At 43.3% G+C, this 19,550-nt stretch overlaps 1 protein-coding gene across 9 annotated transcripts in view; it reads right to left on the reverse strand.

Moving 5' to 3' along the window:
* The window catches only part of GATAD2B (GATA zinc finger domain containing 2B), a 121,654-nt gene that overhangs the window by 52,243 nt on the left and 49,861 nt on the right, over positions 1–19,550 (reverse strand). Inside the window, exon 1 of one of the 9 annotated variants that reach the window (XM_063626497.1) lies at positions 3,057–3,076. The exons of the other annotated variants lie outside the window; for them this stretch is intronic. Coding sequence (XP_063482567.1) covers positions 3,057–3,058 — 2 coding nt within the window. The 5' untranslated portion in view covers positions 3,059–3,076. Of the gene's footprint in view, positions 1–3,056; positions 3,077–19,550 lie in introns of those variants that run through there. 9 annotated transcript variants of the gene reach the window in all.

Here is a 19,550-nt window from a genome sequence, read left to right on the forward strand (position 1 = left end):
GTTAAGAGAGACTTACAGACATAACCAAATATAATGTACAATCTTTGATTGAATCTTGGTTTAAACACAGCTACAAAAGATACTATGGGGAACTGGGTAAATTTTCAAATGGACTAAGAAATAATATTAGGGAATTATTATTAATCTTGTTGGTTATAATGGTATTGTGGTTGAATAGGAGATTGTCCATATTTTTTTGAGACATAACTGTAGCACTAGCTTTCTTTTTTTATGGTTTTTTTTTTTTTTTTTGAGACAGAGTCTTGTTCTGTTGCCCAGACTGGAGTGCACTGGCAAGATCTCGGCTCACTGTAACTTCTGCCTCCCAGGTTCAAGTGATTCTCTCACCTCAGCCTCCCGAGTAGCCGGGATTACAGACATGTGTCCCCACACCCGGCTAATTTTTGTATTTTTAGTAGAGACAGGGTTTTCCCATGTTGGCCAGGCAGGTCTCAAACTCTTGACCTCTAGTGATCCACCCACCTTCCACCTCCCAAAGTGCTGGGATTACAGGCGCGAGCCCAGCCTACTATTAGTTTTCTATGGCTGCTATAATAAATTACCACAAATTTAGTGGCTTAAACACAATACAAATGGTATTATCTTTCACTCAGAAAGTCATTAAGTCTAAAATGGGTCTCATTAGGCTAAATTCAAGGTATGGGTATGGCTCCTACTTATTTTATTTTTATTTTATTTTTACATATGGTCTGGCTCTGTCACCTGGGCTGGAGTACAGTGGCATGATCTCAGCTCACTGCAACCTCTGCCTCCTGCAGTTCAAGCGATTCTCCCACCTCAGCCTCTGGGACTGGGAGTAGCCGGGACTACAGGTGAGCATCACCACGCCTAGCTAATTTTTGTATTTTTTGTAGAGATGGGTTTTTGCCATGTTGCCCAGGCTGGTCTCGAACTCCTGGCCTCAAGTGATTCACCCGCCTTGGCCTCCCAAAGTGCTGGGATTACAGGCATGAGTCACTGCGCCCAGTCAGCTCCTACATTTCTTCTGGAGTCTCTAGAGGAAAATCCATTGTCCTGCTGTTCCCTGCTACAGACAATCTACTTTGTTGGGTTCATGGCCACTTCCTTCATCTTCAAGTATCAGGCCTACTCCTCTGACTGCCAACTCTCTGACACTCTTCTGCCTCCCCTTTTCCATTTTAGGACCCTTATGATTATATTGGTGCACCTGGATAATCTAGAATAATTTCCAAATTTTAAGGTCAACTGATTAGCAACCTTAATTCCATCTGCCATCTTAATTCTCTGTTGCCATGAAATGGAATATATTCACAGGTTATGGGGGCTGGGGTGTAGACATCTTGGGAGAAGGGGCATTATTTTGCCTATCACAGCAATCTTAAGTATTTAGAGGTGAAAGTCTAAAACTTACTTTGAAGTGGTTTAGAAAAAATGTTTATGCTATATATCAATAGCATATTGATATGTGCCAAGCAGATATGGCAAAATATTCACTGCTGACAAGATGGTAGTTACATAGCTGTTGCTCGTACTACTCTATTTTTCTGTATGCTTAAATATTTTCAATTTAAAATTTAAAAACTAAAAACATTTAAAACTTTAAGATTAAAAAAATTAAAACAAATAAGCTGAACACAATGGATTCCTTTTTCTAAAAATGTCTACTAAGCACGGTAGCACACACCTGTAATCCCAGCACTTTGGGAAGCTGAGGTGGAAGAATCACTTGAGGCCAAGAGTTCAAGATCAGCTTGGGCAACATAGCGAGACCCCCATCTCTAATAAATAAACCAACTAACCAAAAAAAAAGAAAGAAAAAAGAATGCCTTTAACTTGACCACTCAGAACTGGAAAGTAATGCGGCAGAATATGGACAGTCCATGACATTTAATTGAGCAGTATGAAATGTAAGTAGCCTAGCCCTCCAGATACTATGGATATGGTTACTTGTTGGCTTGTAAGGGATTAAATTCCTTTTTGCATGCAGATGACAGGGTTTCATCTGAAGACTGAAATGATTCTTTACGTTAATCATCACAGCCCTATTTGCCTTGGCGAAAAAACAGATAAGAAGCTTGGACTACTATGTCTTCCTTTTATATGTAAAAAGGAATAAACGGTATGCTTTATAATTCCTTATAAAGCATAACTTAAATATACATACATATATATATATATAATTGGCCGGGCACAGTGGCTCACACCCGCAATCCCCAGCACTTTAGGAGGCCAAGGTGGGCAGATCACCTGACGTCAGGAGTTTGAGACCAGCCTGGCCAAAATGGTGAAACCCTGTCTCCACTAAAAATACAAAATTTAGCTGGGTGTGGTGGTGCGCACCTGTAGTCCCAGCTACTCGGGAGGCTGAGGCAGGAAAATCACTTGAACCTGGGAGGCGGAGGTTGCAGTGAGCCAAGATCATGCCACTGCACTCCAGCCTGAGCGACAGAGGGAGACTCTCAAATGTGTGTGTGTGTGTGTGTGTGTGTGTGTAAATATGACTTGCCTTTGATATAGTGTCCCTTCATAGAAAACGGATGCCCTTTTCTACTGTAGGCACTAATTAAAGTAGTGGCACCTGATAAACTTTTCGCATTGAGAAAATATGTAAAAGTCACTATATTCACTATAGTCCCCTTATCAAGTCAGAAAGTGAGAGGTAAGGCTGGGCACAGTGGCTCATGCCTGTAATCCCAGCACTCTGGGAGGCCGAGGCGGGCGGATCACGAGGTCAGGAGATCGAGACCATCCTGGCTAACACAGTGAAACCCCGTCTCTACTAAAAATACAAAAAATCAGCCGGGCGTGGTGGTGGGCGCCTGTAGTCCCAGCTACTCGGGAGGCTGAGGCAGGAGAATGGCGTGAACCTGGGAGGCGGAGCTTGCAGTGAGCCGAGATTGCGCCACTGCACTCCAACCTGGGCGACAGAGCGAGACTCCGTCTCAAAAAAAAAAAAAAAAAAGAAAGTGGGAGGTAAAAAAGAAGGAGAGAGAGATGTCTCTGGAATGGTCCTGGAACATGAGTCCTTAAGATATTTATAATCAGGAAGTGCTGAAATCATCACCCATTCTTACATGTGAAGAAGAGCTCCTTTGTAGTTTGCCTTCTGCCACAGGAGACATCAATCAGCCAGAGGTCCAAGACCTGTTCACCCCTGTGTAATGTTTTTTAAAACTCTGAATTAGATAATCCAACAAGACAGAAAGAAGGCTGGAAGCAATAAGAACTTCCATCTCATTGAAGAGGTCAAGTGAAGATTCTCTTGAAATCATTCAGTTTTGAAGCACCTACCTAGTATTGTAAGAAATACAAATAATTTGACAGTGAATTCAAGGATAATATAGTAACTGGAGAAATCTGGAGATGGAATTGCATTCAAATAGAGAAGAGGCCCAATAACAAGAATGTTAAAATGTGGCTGACTTCAAGAATAGGATCAAGGTCTCAAACTAGATAGTTCTGAATTCTTCCCCCTTCCTATAAGGTTGTTCTTTCTTCTGCCCGGTGAGTTATGGGAGAGTGACGGGATATCCTTATCCTTCCTTCCAATCTAACTTATTTCTCTTCTTATAGTCCATATTTATAATAAAGACATCATCATTCCCTTTATTGAGCTAAAAATCCAGAAATCAGGCTGGGGGCATGGTGGCTCACACCTGTAATCCCAGCACTTTGGGAGGCCAAGGTGGTCAAGAGTTCAAGACCAGCCTGGGCAACATAGCAAGATTCCATTTCCACTAAAAATACAAATAGAAATCAGGCAGGTGTGGTGGAGTGTGCCTGCAGTTCCAGCTACTCAGGAGGCTGGGGTGGGAGGATTGCTTGAGCCTGGGGGATCTACTCTGTAGTGAGCCATGATTCCACCACTGCACTCCAGCCTGGGTGGCAGCAAGACTTTGTCTCAAAAAAAACCAACAAACAAACAAACAAAAAGACCACGCAAGGCCAGGCAAGGTGACTCATGCCTATAACCCTGGCACTTTGGGAGACCAAGGTGGGTGGATCACCTGAGGTCAGGAGTTCGAGACCAGTCTGGCCAACATGGTGAAACCCTGTCTCTACTAAAAATACAAAAATTAGCCAGGTGTAGTGGCATGGGCCTGTAATCCCAGCTGCTCAGGAGGCTGAGACAGGAGAATCACTTGAACCCAGGAGGTAGAGGCTGCAGTGAGCTGAGACTGCACCACTCCACTCCAGCCTGGGTAACAGAGTGAGACTCCATCTCAAAAAAAAATTAAAAAAAAAAAAAGACCATACAAAGACAGTACTTTTATGAATAGAGTAATAATATGTCCTAGTTTGTATAGAACATGTCCCAGTTTATCCTCTCATGATGATTAACAATGTTCCTTTCACCTTTAATAGTGTCCTAGTTTGGAGGGTAAATTATATGGTCATCCCTATCTCCATTCCTCCAGACAATTTTTCCTTTCTTTGTGCTGTCAAGGAATTTTCTTTTCTTTTTCTTTTTTTTTTTTGAGACAAGAGTCTTGCTCTGTTGCCCAGACTGGAGTGCAGTGGCGCGATCTCAGCTCACTGGAACCTCTGCCCCAGGGTCTAGCGATTCTCCTGCCTCAGCCCCCCAAGTAGCTGGGATTACAGGTGTGGCCACCATGCCCAGCTAATTTTTGTATTTTCAGTAGAGACAAGGTTCCACCATGTTGGCCAGGCTGGTCTCGAACTCCGGACCTCAAGTAATCCACCTGCCTTGGCCTCCCAAAGTGCTGGGATTACAGGTGTGAGCCACTGCACTCGGCCTGTCAAGGAATTTTGGAAACATGTCATTTTCTGTGTCTTATTCCTGAATTACTTGTCCATTTCCCTTAGAAAACTGTGAGCACCCAGAAGTCAGGAATGGTATGTAGTTAAACTATTTTCTTTCCTTTTTCCTCCAAAAGATAGGGCCTCACTCTGTCACCTAGGCTGGAGTGCAGTGGTGCAATCAAAACTTCCTGTAACCTTGAACTCCTAGGCTTAGGCAATCCTCCCACCTTATCTTCCTGAAGAGCTAGGACTACAGGTGTGTGCCACCTCAACCAGGTAACTTTAAAATTTTTTGCAGAGATTGAGTCTTGCTATGTTGCCCAGGCTGGTCTCAAACTCCCAGCCTCAGGCGATCCTCCCACCTTGGCCTCCCAAAACATTAAGATTCCAGGCATGACTCACTGCCTCTGGTAGTTAAAATTCATTTTCTTATCTACTTAAAAAAAAAATTTTTTAAGAGACAGGGTCTCTTTCTGTCACCCAGGCTGGAGTGCAGTGGCACAATCATAGTTCACTGCAATCTCCAACTCCTGAACTCAAGTGATCCTCTGGCCTCAGCCTCCCAAGTAGCTGGCACTACGGGTGCATGCTACCACACATGGCTAATTTTTGGTAGAGACAGGTCTTGCTATGTTGCTCAGGCTGCTCTTGAACTCCTGACCTTAAGTGATCCTCCCATCGTGGCCTCCCAAAGTGCTGGGATACAGTCATAAACCACGGGGCCCAGCCCATTTTCTTAACTTTTTCACCTAACCAGTATATAACAGGCACTCGAAACATTTCTTGTTGAATGAACTCCTGGCTTTAAAGGTCTCTGTCTCCTGCAAACATACTCTAAAAAGAGGAGCTAGGCAGAGGAGAGAAAATGTGTGGAGTTACTTCAGGCAGCAAGCTTCAAGCTGAGAGTAAGTTGGAAGAAAGGGTAATCTAAGATTAACAGAAAAGGATCCATATACAAGGAGTCTCAGAACTTTAACTGAAAAGGATGACTGCCTCCAAATTGCTTCTAATCCATTAAAAATATATATATATTATAACCTTCAAAAAGTTATCAGAAAAGTAAAAATAGGCCCGGGTTGGTTGCTCATGCCTGTACTCGTAGCACTCTGGAAGGCCAATGCAGGAGGATCACTTAAGGCTAGGTGTTCAAGACCAGCCTGGGAAACATAGTAAGCCACTGCGCCTCCCACCCCGGGCCATCTCTATTTATTTTAAAAATTAGAAATATATACATTAAAAAAAAAGAGGAAAAAAAGGTTCTCAGACATTTCAAAGAAACATCATTAAGTTATATATTTAAAAAATACGGCCGGACATGGTGGCTCATGCCTGTGATCCCAACACTTTGGGAGGCCCGGATGGGAGGATTACGAGGTTAGGAGTTTGAGACCAGCCTGGCCAATATGGTGAAACTCCATCTCTACTAAAAAAAAAAAAAAAAAAAAAAAAAATTAGCTGGGCGTGGTGGTGCACGCCTGTAGTCCCAGCTACTTGGAGGTCGAGGCAGAAGAATCGCTTGAACCCGGGAGGCAGAGGTTTCAGTGAGCCAAGATCATGCCACCGCACTCCAGCCTGGGCAACAGAGCGAGACTCCGTTTCAAAATATATATACGCATATCACTAAAGTTTAGAGAAGGACTGCACAAGTCTAGGAAAATTTTTAGGAAACAGAAACTTAATTCTGCATACTGCCAACCTTGTGGCTAATATATATCTGAATAATAAGCTCTCTGCCATGTATCTCTATATACCTAGTTGCTAAATGAGTTACTGCTCAATAAATGTGAAGATTAATATAACTTACATTAGTTTTTCAGTTTACGATGTATTTTACAAACATTATACCCTTTTTTTTTCTTTTTTCAGACGGAGTCTTGCTCTGTCACCCAGGATGGAGTGCAGTGGCGTGATCTCAGCTCACTGCAACCTCTACCTCCCAGGTTCAAGCAATTCTCCTGCCTCAGCCTCCTGAGTACGTGGGATTACAGGCTCATGCCATCACACCCAGCTAATTTTATTTTTAGTAGAGACGGGGTTTCACCATGTTGGCCAGACTGGTCTTGAACTTCTGACCTCAGGTGGATCTGCCCACCTCAACCTCCCAAAGTGCCGGTATTACAGGCACGAGCCACCGCTCCCAGCCTTTACATACATTATATCTTAAGTGATCCTTAGAACAACCCTATAAAGCTGAGCAAAGTAGTAAAACTGTCTCAATTTTATAGATGAAAAAATCAGTCTTCCTGGGGCTTGTAGAAGAAACTAGCTTCCAGCTTGCCAGTTTCCACACATAATCATTTTCCTTTTCTGAAGAGCAATGTTACTCAAAGTGTGAGCCACTGACCACTGCAGTTCCATGAACTGCAACAAGATAAGCACAGAAATTCAGAGTATTTAGAAAAAGCGTTAATTTGCCACCACGCCTGGCCAATCTCTACTTTTTTTCTTTTTTTTTTTTTGAAATGGAGTTTTGCTCTTGTTGCCCAGGCTGGAGTGCAATGGTGCAATCTCGGCTCACCGCAACCTCCACCTCCCGGGTTCAAGCAATTCTCCTGCCTCAGCCTCCCAAGTAGCTGGGATTACAGGCATGCGCCCACCATACCCAGCTAATTTTGTATTTTTAGTAGAAACAGGGTTTCTTCATGTTGGTCAGGCTGATCTCAAAGTCCCGACCTCAGGTGATCTGCCCACCTCGGCCTTCCAAAGTGCTGGGATTACAGGCATGAGGCACCGCGCCTTGGCGTATTTTTTTTAAAAGAGAAAAAAATAAATTAAAATGCAGCTTCCCAGGCCCTATTTCATGGCATTAAATTTATTTGGGTGGGGCTAAGGAATCTGCATTTTTACTACTCTCTCTTGGTTATTACCAGGCACTGTTAAGAATGACTGCTCCAAACTTTCACAAAGAAACAGGAAAGTGGCCAAGCACAGTGGCTCACGCCTGTGACCCCAACACTTTGGGAGGCCGAGGCGGGTGGATCACCTGAGGTCAGGAGTTCAAGACCAGCCTGGCAAAATGGTGAAACCCTGTTTCTACTAAAAATACAAAATTCTAAAAATACAAAAATTAGCTGGGCGTGGTGGTGCATGCCTGTAATCCAAGCTAATCGGGTGGCTGAGGCAGGAGAATCACTTGAACCCGGGAGGTGGAGGTTGCAGTGAGCCAAGATCACACCAATGCACTCCAGCCTGGGTGATGACAGCGAACCTCCGTCTCGAAAGAAGAAAAAAAAAAAACAGGAAAGTAAGCAATCTAAGTACATAATTAAAGGAATAGGAGTTAGCTACATTTTTCCAACCTTCTCCAGTACTCATCTATAAAAATTCTTTCTTTCTTTCTTTTTTTTTTCCAAGACAGAGTCTCGCTCTGTCTTCAGGCTGGAGTGCAGTTGCGCGATCTTGGCTCAGTGCAACCTCCGCCTCCCAAGTTCAAGCAATTCTCCTGCCTCAGCCTCCTGAGTAGCTGGGACTACAGGCACGTGCCACAATGCCTGGGTAATTTTTTTGTATTTTTAGTAGAGACAAGGTTTCACCATGTTGGCCAGGATGGTCTCGATCTCCTGACCTTGTGATCCACCCGCCTCGATCTCCCAAAGTGCTGGGATTACAGGTTAAGAGCCACCGCGCCCGGCCTAAACATCCTGTTTTTCTTCATGCAAAGTAGAACGGATGTAGGCTTTCCTTAGGAATATTTTTTATATGAAAGAAAAACAAAAATTTATTTTTATCCTTTATACCATGGAAGTAATAATCATAGGCATTAGGCGAGCAGTTTTGAACAGAAATCCTTCACAATGCTCTGAAAAGCACGATCTCCTAGGTACAATTTGTACACACACACATACTTGAGAGAGCCTCCTCTTCCCAGATAAAACATGTTGTAAGTGATACATTCATCACACAAGTCTGAGGACAGTTGGGGGAAAGTGCACTCCAAAAGGAAGACAAGTAACAAGGTATGTATTGGGGGCTTGGTGAGAGGGGATACAGGAGAAAGATTAACATCTGAATGAATGCTGATTATCAGAATGGTGAGAGCTAAAAGCCAAAAAAACAGTATTTAGGTTCACATGTGTAATTTCAGCACTTTGGGAGGTGGAGGCGGGAGGAGAGCCTAAGCTCAGGAATGCTAGACCAACCTGGGCAATATAGGGAGACCTTGTTTCTACAAAAAATTTAAAAATTAGCTGAGTACAATGGCGCATTGCCTATAGTCCCAGCTACTTGGAATGCTGAGACAGAAGGATCAATTAAACCTAGGAAGTCGAGGCTTCAGTGAGCTATGATTGTGCCACTGCACTCTAGCTTGGGTGACAGAGCAAAACCCTGTGAAAGCAAGAAAGAAAAGAAAAGAAAGAGAAGAAAGAGATGATATAGAGGGAGAGAGGGGAAGGAAAGAAAGAAAGAAAGCAACAACAAAAAACCAAGTATCTAATTCTCAGAACATTCCTATGAAGTCCATATTATACCCATTCTATGAATGAAAAAACTGAGACTCAGAAATACTAAATACAGCCAGGCACAGTGGCTCATGCCTGTAATCCCAACACTTTTTGGGTGGCTGAGGCGGGCGGATCACTTGAGGTCAGGAGTTCAAGACCAGCCAGGCCAACATAGGGAAACCCTGTCTCCACTAAAAACACAAAAAATCAGCTGGGCACAGTGGTGTGTGCCTGTAGTCCCAGCTATTTGGGAGGCTGAGACAGGAGAATTGCTTGAACCCGGGAGGCAGAGGTTGCAGTAAGCTGAGATCCCGCCACTGCACTCCAGCCTGGGTGACAGAGAGAGACTCCATTTAAAAAAAAATAGTATTATTTAGTATACTACATAATTTCTTATTTAGTATAAACCTGTCCAAGAAACACAACAAATAGGAAAGTCATGATTAAAATCTACGTCTAATTCTGGCCGGGCACAGTGGCTCATGACTGTAATCCTAGCACTATGGGAGGCCGAGGCAGGTGGATCACCTGAAGTCAGAAGTTAGAGACCAGCCTGGCCAACATGGTGAAACCCCATCTCTACTAAAAAATACAAAAATTTGCTGGACGTGGTAGCACGCACCTGTAGTCCCACCTACTTAGGAGGCTGAGGCAGGAGAATCGCTTGAACCCAGGAGGCGGAGGTTGCAGTGAGCTGAGATCACACCACTGCACTCCAGCCTAGGTGACGGAGTGAGACTCCATCTCAAACAAATAGTAATTAAAAAAGAAATCTACATCTAATCCTAATGACCAGGACACTCCCCTTCTACCACACCAAGGATGGCAAGTGGGTTTCAATTCTAATGCCAACTACATTTTACTGATGGTAACATTCTGTTACATAAGTAAAGACTTTTAATCAATTATTGTCTGCCATAAGAATAACATATAAAAACACTAGCACATATATAAACCAAGTATTTACCAGATTATTCTCATAATCAGACTAAAAATACCAGAGGCAATTTGAATTCAGCAGCCTATAAGGGTAACCACATTTTGCACTTTAGAGAAACAAGAGCTGAGAGGTGGACATGACAGGGAAAGAGCAATGATTTAAACCTTAGAACAGTCTCAACGGGGTGCAGTGGCTCACACTTGTAACCCCAGCATTTAAGGAAGCTGAGGTGGGTAGATCACTTTAGCCCAGGAGTTTGAGGCCGGGCGCAGTGGCTCATGCCTGTAATCCCAGCACTTTGGGAGGCTGAGGCGGGCAGATCACCTGAAGTCAGAAGTTCGAGACCAGCCTGGACAACATGGTCAAACCCTGTCTATACAAAAATACAAAAATTAGCCAGTGGCACACAGCTGTAATCCCAGATACTCAGGAGGCAGAGGCAGAACAATCGCTTGAACTTGGGAGGCAGAGGTTGCAGTGAGCCGAGATGGTGCCACTGCAATCCAGCCTGGCAACAGAGTGACACTAGGTCTCAAAAAAAAAAAAAAAAAATTCATAGCTCTGTCATAAATTAGTCATAATAGAGAGGTGAGAATGTTATAAGTACAGCTAATCCAGTAGCAGCCTAGCTATATTCTCTAATGACAATTCATGTATTTTAAAAGAGCAAATAATGATCCAAATAAATTATTTCTCAACCAAGCTTCTGAGATTAGTGGGCCTGTGTCCTCTACTTACAACTGTATAGGTGAATGAAAGACGATTTGTCTTCTAAACTGTAAACAAAATGCACTTTCAGTTTCTGGCAAAAATCACACAGCAACGGTCTTGCACCATCTCCAACCTGCCCTAATGCAAACCAGATGGCTGAGCTCATTCCAAGCTCTCATGCTTCCTATTATCAATCAATCCCAGTAATTATTCTGCACTTCCCAAGGATATAACCTCTCCATTTCAGTTTCCTAATGGAATTTATACACACACACAAACCAAACTGCAAATTCCTCAAATGGGGGTAAAAGGCCCTAAAGAAAAGCAGAATGGGTACAGAAAAAGTTTCATTTTTGATGCTACAAAGAAGTGAAATTATTTCCAATGTACCTTTTTTTGTTTTGTTGTTTTGAAACGGAGTCTTGCTCTGTCTCCAGGCTGGAGTGCAGTGGCACAATCTCAGCCACTGCAATCTCCGCCTCCCGCGTTCAATAGATTCTCCGGCCTCAGCCTCCTAAGTAGCTGGGATTATAGGCACACACCACCACACCAGCTGATTTTTGTATTTTTAGTAGAAATGGGGTTTCACCATGTTGGCCAGGATGGTCTTGATCTCCTGATCTAGTGATCTGCCTGCCTCAGTCTCCCAAAGTGCCGGGATTACAGACGCGAGCCACTGCGCCTGGTGGCCTCCAATATACCATTTTATAGGATTACCTTAGAGGTTGGAATTAACTGTCAGAATGGAAAAGGGTATGGACAAGGGCTTGAGAAGAGCACACCTCAGCGTGGTATGGGAACACTACTATTTCTAAGAGGAGACTTAGATAACATAGAAACAAAAGAAACCACACTAATCTCCTTACATGATAAAAACAAACAGGACATATCAGACCCCAAACTGCTTATTATACAACAACATATCTGGCAAGGTTAGCAACCAGGAGGTTAGAAATAAATCTGGCAAATCAGAGAAAATAATCTGACATGAATGACTATGGAAGACACCTGCTTGGGAGGCTGAGGCAAGAGGATTGTCTGGACTCAGGAATTTGAGGTCACAGTGAGCTATGATTGCACCACTGTACTCCAGCCTGGGTGACAGAGCAAGACCCTGTCTCTAAATAAATAAATAAATAAACAAACAAAATCAAGGACCCCAAAGAGAGCAATAACTAAAAGAGTCACATAAGAGGCCAGGAGCAGTGGCTCACTTGAGCCTGTAATCCCAGCACTTTGGGAGGCTGAGGCGGGTGGATCACCTGAGGTCAGGAGTTCAAGACCAGCATGGCCAACATGGTAAAACCCCGTCTCTACTAAAAATATAAACACAAGCCGGACATGGTGGTGAGCAACTGTAATCTCAGCTACTCAGGAGGCTGAGGCAGGAGAATTGCTTGAACTCAGGAGACAGAGGTTGCAGTGAGCCGACACGGTGCCACTGCACTCCATCCTCGGCGACAGAGTAAGACTCCGTCTCAAAAAAAAAAAAAAAAAAAAAAAAAAAAAGAGTCACCGTATCAGACACAGAATTAAAATAAAATTTTTGGCCAGGGACAGTGGCTCACACATATAATCCCAGCACTCTGGGAGGCCGAGGTGGGCAGATCGCCTGAGGTCAGGAGTTCAAGACCAGCCTGGCCAATATGGTGAAACCCCGTCTTTACTTAAAGTACAAAAATTAGCCAGGCATGGTGGTGCACACCTGTAGTCCCAGCTACTCAGGTGGCTGAGGCAGAAGAACTGCTCGAACCCGGGAGGGTGGAGGTTGCATTGAGCTGAGATCGTGCCACTGCACTCTAGACTGGGTGGACAGAGGCAGACTCCATCTCAAAAAATAAATAAATAAATAAAATAAAAATTTTAAAATTAATTCATTTAAAAATAACAAACCCATTCCATGTTAACATAACTTCTTTTTTTTTTTTTTTTTTTTGAGACCGAGTCTTGCTCTCTCCCCCAGGCTGGAGTGCAGTGGCGCAATCTCGGCTCACTGCAAGCTCCGCCTCCCGGGTTCACGCCATTCTCCTGCCTCAGCCTCCCGAGTAGCTGGGACTACAGGCACCCGCCACCGCACCCGGCTAATTTTTTGTATTTTTTTAGTAGAGACGGGGTTTCACCGTGTTAGCCAGGATGGTCTCGATCTCCTGACCTTGTGATCCGCCCGCCTCGGCCTCCCAAAGTGCTGGGATTACAGGCTTGAGCCACCGCGCCCGGCCAACATAACTTCTTTATGAAAAATATTTTCCAAAATAACAGAACAATTTAGTGAGAAAAATGGCTTTGTTTTATATTTTTACAAATCTCTTTAATGTCTGGCTTAATAGTAGACAGCTGGGATTCTCATAGCTGCCTCTGCATTCAAATGTGCAGTGATGTCGTTCCAGTTAAAAGTATGGGGGACGGGGTGGGGGGGAATGTGGTCTCACACAGATACACAGGAAGGTAGGAGTTCTTTTTTAAAAAATTTAAAGTCTTTAATAAACATGTTTTAAAACTGTTAAGTTTTGAAATAATTTTAGACTTACAGAAGTTTCAAATATTCTTCACCCTGCTCCCCTAAATGTTAACATATAAACACAGTACAATTATCGAAACCAGGAAACAACAGTGTTTATTAACTACTCTACAGATCTTATTCACCTGTCACCAGTTTTCCTACTAATATATATACTATATATTTTTTTTTTTTTTGAGAGATTCTTGCTCTGTCACCCAGTATAGAGTGCAGTGGCACCATCTTGGCTTACTGCAACCTCCACCTCCTGCATTCAAGCCATTCTCCTGTCTCAGCCTCCCGAGTAGCTAGGACTACAGGCACACACCACCACACCTGGCTAGTTTCGTATTTTTGGTAGAGACGGGGTTGCACCACACTGGCCAGGCTAGTCTCAAACTCCTGACCTCAGATGATCCGCCTGCCTCGGCCTCCCAATGTGCTAGGATTACAGGCATAAGCAACCATGCCCAGCCCCTACTAATATTCTTTTCGGATCCAGGACACAATCCACAACGCCACATTTAGTTGTCATGTGTCCTTCCTTGGTCTCCTCCCAATCTGTGAGTTTCTTAGTCTGTCTTCACCTTGATACTTTTGAAGAATAGTGACCAGTTCTTTTGAAAAGTGCCCCTTAATTTGGGTCTGTCTGATGTTTTCTCATAATCAGACTGAGATTATGTGTTTTTGGTGAGAATATCACAGAAGTAATATGCCTTTTTCAGTGTATCGTATCAGGAAGTACATGATGTTAGTATGTTGTATTACTAGAAATGTTAACTCAATCGCTTGATTAAGGTGGTATCTGATAGATTTCTCCACTGATATGTTATGACGGAGAGATACTTAGAAACCACTATGTAAATATCCCATCTCCAATCAAAATTTCACATATTAATTTTAGCATACAAAGACAATTCTTGCTGGGTACAGTGGCTCACGCCTGTAATCCCAGCACTTTGGGAGGTCAAGGCAGGCAGATCACCTGAGGTCAAGAGTTCAAGACCAGCCTGACCAACATGGTGAAACCTCCTCTCTACAAAAATACAAAAGTTAGCCAGGCATGATGGCGGGTGCCTGTAGTCCCACCTGCTTGAGAGGCTGAGCCGGAAGAATCACTTGAACCCTGGAGGCGGAGGTTGCAGTGAGCTGAGATAGTGCCACTGCAATACAGCCCGGGCGACAGAGCGAGACTCCGTCTCAAAAAAAAAAAAAAAAAAAAAAAAGAGACAATTCTTGCCTGAAACAAATACTGTAGTATTTGCCTAATGTTTCCATCATTCCTTTTCTATTTATAAACTTGAGTTTCACTGCAGAAAACAATTGTTTTCTTTCCCATATTTATTTATAGCAGCATAAACTTATGGATATTTATTTTATCCCATGGGTTATAATCTATTACCATTATTTGTTTTTCAAACTGTCCCAGATCTGGCCATTGAAAGCTCCTTCAAGCTGGCTCCCTGTCACTTTTTTGGCAATTTATTAGCTTCTGGTATCCACATGATGTTCCAGGTTCATCATCTTTTTTTTATCTGCCCTAGCCATTTCTCCAAGCAGCTCTGGTTCCTCTTATTGGAGAATGGTGTTGCGAAACCAAGATCTGGTGTCAGGTGTGCTCACTGCTAGGTGGTGTCACTACTTCCAGGCCCTTTCAGAAAAGGAAATAAAATGCATGCATACACACATAACATCCATATCTTTTTCTATATCTATATTTACATATGTGTGTACCGCTTGAAGATCCCTAATCAGAAAATCCAAATTGGGTCAGGTGTGGTGACTCACACCTATAATCCCAGCACTTTGGGAGGCTGAGGCGGCAGATGCCTTGAGCCCAGGAGTTCAAGACCAGCTGGGGCAACATGGCAAAACCCTGTCTCTACATTTTTTTTTTTTTTTTGAGATGGAGTTTGGCTCTGTCATCCAGGCACGATCTCGGCTCACTGCAACCTCCGCCTCCCAGATTCCAGCAGCAATTCTCCTGCCTCAGCCTTCTGAGTAGCTGGGATTACATGCGCCTGCCACTATGCCCAGCGCTAATGTTTTGTATTTTTAGTAGAGATAGGGTTTCATCATGTTGGCCAGGCTGGTCTTGAACTCCTGGCCTCAAAAGATCCACCTGCCTTGGCCTCCCAAAGCGTTGCGATTACAAGCATGAGCCACTGTACCTGGTCACCCTGTCTCTGCTTTTTACTAAAAAAAGGAAAAAATCCGGCCAGGCACAGTGGCTCACGCCTGTAATCCCAGCACTATGGGAGGCCGAGGCGGGTGGATCATGAGGTCAGGAGATCGAAACCATCCTGGCTAACACAGGGAAACCCCGTCTCTACTAAAAAAATAAAAAAAATTAGCTGGGCATGGTGGCGGGCACCTATAGTCTCAGCTACTCGGGAGGCTGAGGCAGGAGAATGGCCTGAACCCGGGAGGCGGAGCTTGCAGTGAGCAGAGATTGCATCACTGCACTCCAGCCTGGGCGACAGAGTGAGACTCCGTCTCAAAAAAAAAAAAAAAAGAGAGAAAATCCAAAGTACTTCAAAATGTGAAAAAAATTCCACATCAAAATGCAGTCAAATGCAGTCAAAACTTTGCTTTATGCACAAAATGTTGTTATAAAATGACCTTCAAGCTATATGTTTAAGGTACGTATGAAACAAATCAATTTTGTGTTTAGGCTTGAGTCTCACCCCCACGATACCTATGTATACGGAAATATCCCAAAATCCAAAAAAATCCAAAATTGGAAACACTTCTAGTTTCAAGCATTTTAGATAAGGGATACTCAAACCTGTGTATATGCGTATATAAGAGAACCCATTATTTCATACTGATACTAGAGAGAGGTTTTTTTTGTTTTTCCCCAAGACAGAGTCTTGCTGTCGCCCAGGCTGGAGTGCAGTGGCACAATCTTGGCTCGGTGCAACCTCTGCCTCCCCGTCTGGAGTAGCTGGGATTACAGATGGGTGCTACCATGCCTGGCTTTTTTTTTTTTTTTTTTTTTTTGAGACAGTCTCACTCTGTTGCCCAGGCTGGAGTGCAGTGGTGCGATCTCGGCTCACCACAACCTCTGCCTCCCAGGTTCAAGTGATTCTCTTGCCTCAGCCTCCCAAGTAGCTGGGACTACAGGTGAGCACCACCATGCCCAGCTAATTTTTGTATTTTTAATAGAGACGGAGTTTCACTATGTCAGGCAGGCTGGTCTCGAACTCCTGACCTTGTGATCTGCCCACCTCAGTCTCCCAAAGTGCTGGGATTACAGGTGTGAGCGACTGCACCCGGCCACTTGTTTTTTGTATTTTTAGTAGAGATGGGGTTTTGGCATGTTGGCCAGGCTGGTCTCGAACTCCTGACCTAGTGATCCATCCGCCTTGGCCTCCCAAAGTGCTGGGATTACAGGCGTAAGCCACCGTACCCAGCCAGAGAGAGGCATTTTTAACAGCCTCTTAAATTTATTAGAATCGTGGATATTTTCCTTGATATTGCTCAAGCAATTCTCCTGCCTCAGCCTCCCAAGCAGCTGGGACTACAGGTATGCACTGCTAAGTCTGGCTAATTTTTGTATTTTTAGTAGAGACGGGTTTTGCCATGTTGGGCAGGCTGGTCTCGATCTCCTGGCCTCAAGTGATCCGCCCACTTCAGCCTCCCAAGGGGCTGGGATTACAGGCATGAGCCACCGCGCCCAGCCTGAATTGTACACTTTTAAATGGTTAATTCTTTAGCAGGGCATGGTGGCCCGTGCCTGTAGTCCCAACTACTTGGGGGGCTGAGGCAGGAGGATCACTTGAACCCAGCAGGTCAAGGCTGCAGTGAGCCGAGATCGTGTCACTGCACTCCAGCCTGGGTGAGAAAGTGAGACCCTGTCTCAAAAAATAAATTAACTAGTAAATTAATAAATAAAAGTTAATTTGATGTTTATGTAAAATTTAACTTAATTTTTAAAAAAGCAACCTAGGCTAGGCGCAGTGGCTCATGCCTGTGATCCCAGCACTTTGGGAGGCTGCGGTGGGCGGATCACTTGAGGCCAAGAATTCGAGACCAGCCTGGACAACATGGTGAAACCCCATCTCTACTAAACATATGAAAAAGTAGCTGGGTGTGGTAGCGTGCGCCTGTAATTCCAGCTACTTGGGAAGCTGAGGCAGGAGAATCGCTTGAACCCAGGAGGCAGAGGTTGCAGTGAGCTGAGATCCCGCCTCTGCACTCCAACCTGGGTGACAGAGGACTCTGTCTACAAAAAAAAAAAAAAAGAGCAACCCAGTAATTTCTAAAGGTTAGCAGCAAATGTGAACTCTGAAACCCTATCAATGAACTTTTGTATTATTACATTAAAATACAATGGTCTACTTTATACTTTGAGTGGATCTCTTAACCAAATCTGATTTTGTCACATCATATATTGGTCATTTGAAAACTTCTAGTTCACTAAGTCATGCAGCTCTTTCAAAGGTTGACATATTACATAATATTAAAAAAAAATCACAAAACTAACTGGGAAGTGGACAGTCTCATGGTGGAGTATATCAACTTTCCAAAATTCTCATTTTTGCTTTAATTTTATCACTGGGCAAAAATAGTTGTTTTCCTTGAAAATTTTCAAGAAAGCATCTGCCAAATACCCAAGTCTAAATAACGTATTTTGTTGGTTATTCTTTCATCAAGTAAAAATGCTGTTCTATGAAGGCAACTAGTTAGCTGGAAACCCAAATAACTGTACAAGTACTTTTCCTTAACCACAGTACTTCAATATGTAACAGAAGTGTTTTTTGAGTACTTCCCATTTTATCACACAAAATATTCAAAAGCCAAGTACTAAAAGGTCAAGATTAAATAAAATTAATTTTTACTGCTTCATCAAGAACATTCTTAAATGAAACTTTTTTTTTTTTTTACTGCAAATTTAAACTGCATGACAATAAAGAATACAATGCTTGCTACTAGTTTGGTGCTATTTGCTCGGGGTTATGCTAACGTTTTAATCAGCATTGCTTTTGGATATCACTGCAAATGCTAACAGAGTGAAGAAGGCAAATAATGACTTAGTATTATTATGAAACTATTCTGATCTCACAGACTCCATGAAAGGTGTCTATTGTCTAGGATTTCACAGACTACACTTTGAAAACTGCTAGGCTACTCTAACACACTTGTTTAATAGGTAACCTACCAATTCATATTTATTTCCAAGTTTAATGCAGACTACTTGACAGCAAATCTCTCTTCTTTGTACTCCCCTTTAATACCCCGCAATGATTTGAATGTGTCCCCCAAAAGTTCATCTGTTGGATACTTGGTGCCCAATGCAGACATGTTGAGAGGCGAGACCTTTAGGAAGTGCTTGAGCCATTCTCGATTAATGGGTTATTCAGAGAATGGGCTAGTTAGCACAGGAGTGGGTCTGTAATAAAAGCCAATGTGGCTGTCTCTCGTGAGTCCCCTCACCATGTGATGCCCTGTGCCACTCTGGGACTCTGCAGAGTTCCCACCAGCAAGAAGGCCCTCAGCAGATATGGCCCCTTGACCCTGGACTTTCCAGCCTCCAGAACCGTAAGAAATAAATTTCTTGGGGCTGGTCATGGTGGCTCATGCCTGTAATCCCAGCACTTTTGAGAGGCCAAGGTGGGTATATTGCTTGAGTCTAGGAGCTCCAGTCCAGCCTAAGCAACATAGTGAAACCCCATCTCTACAAAAACATTTTTAAAGCAATTTAGCTGGGTGCAGAGGCGCATGCCTGTAGTCCTAGCTACTTGAGAGGCTGAGGCAGGAGGACTGCTTGAGCCTAGGAGTTCAAGGCTACAATAAGCTACGACTGCACAACTGCACTCCAGCCTGGGAGACAGAGCAACACTCCGTCTCAAAAAAAAAAAAAAAAGGTAGGGAGGAAAAGAAAAGAAATTTATTTTCTTTATAAATTACCCAGTCTCAGGTTATAGCAACAGAAAATGGACTAAGACAACACACTACTATGAAGTGCCCCTAAAAGATTAAAAATAAGTGCTGTTACTGCCTAACCAACTTCAAATGGTACTTTCCTTCACCTAATGCTTATTAGCCACGTCAATGGACCCTCCCTTCTTCAAAATCCTATTCCTAAAAATCTGAAATGATTAATTCCCTCTAGTCCATGTAAGTCTAGTCTATTTTTAAATTTTTATTTATTTTTTGGGTTTTTTGTTTTTGTTTTTGTTTTTGAGACGGAGTTTCCCTCTGTCACCCA

The sequence above is a fragment of the Symphalangus syndactylus genome, chromosome 12, assembly GCF_028878055.3.
Source record: "Symphalangus syndactylus isolate Jambi chromosome 12, NHGRI_mSymSyn1-v2.1_pri, whole genome shotgun sequence".
Taxonomy (NCBI): Eukaryota; Metazoa; Chordata; class Mammalia; order Primates; family Hylobatidae; genus Symphalangus; species Symphalangus syndactylus.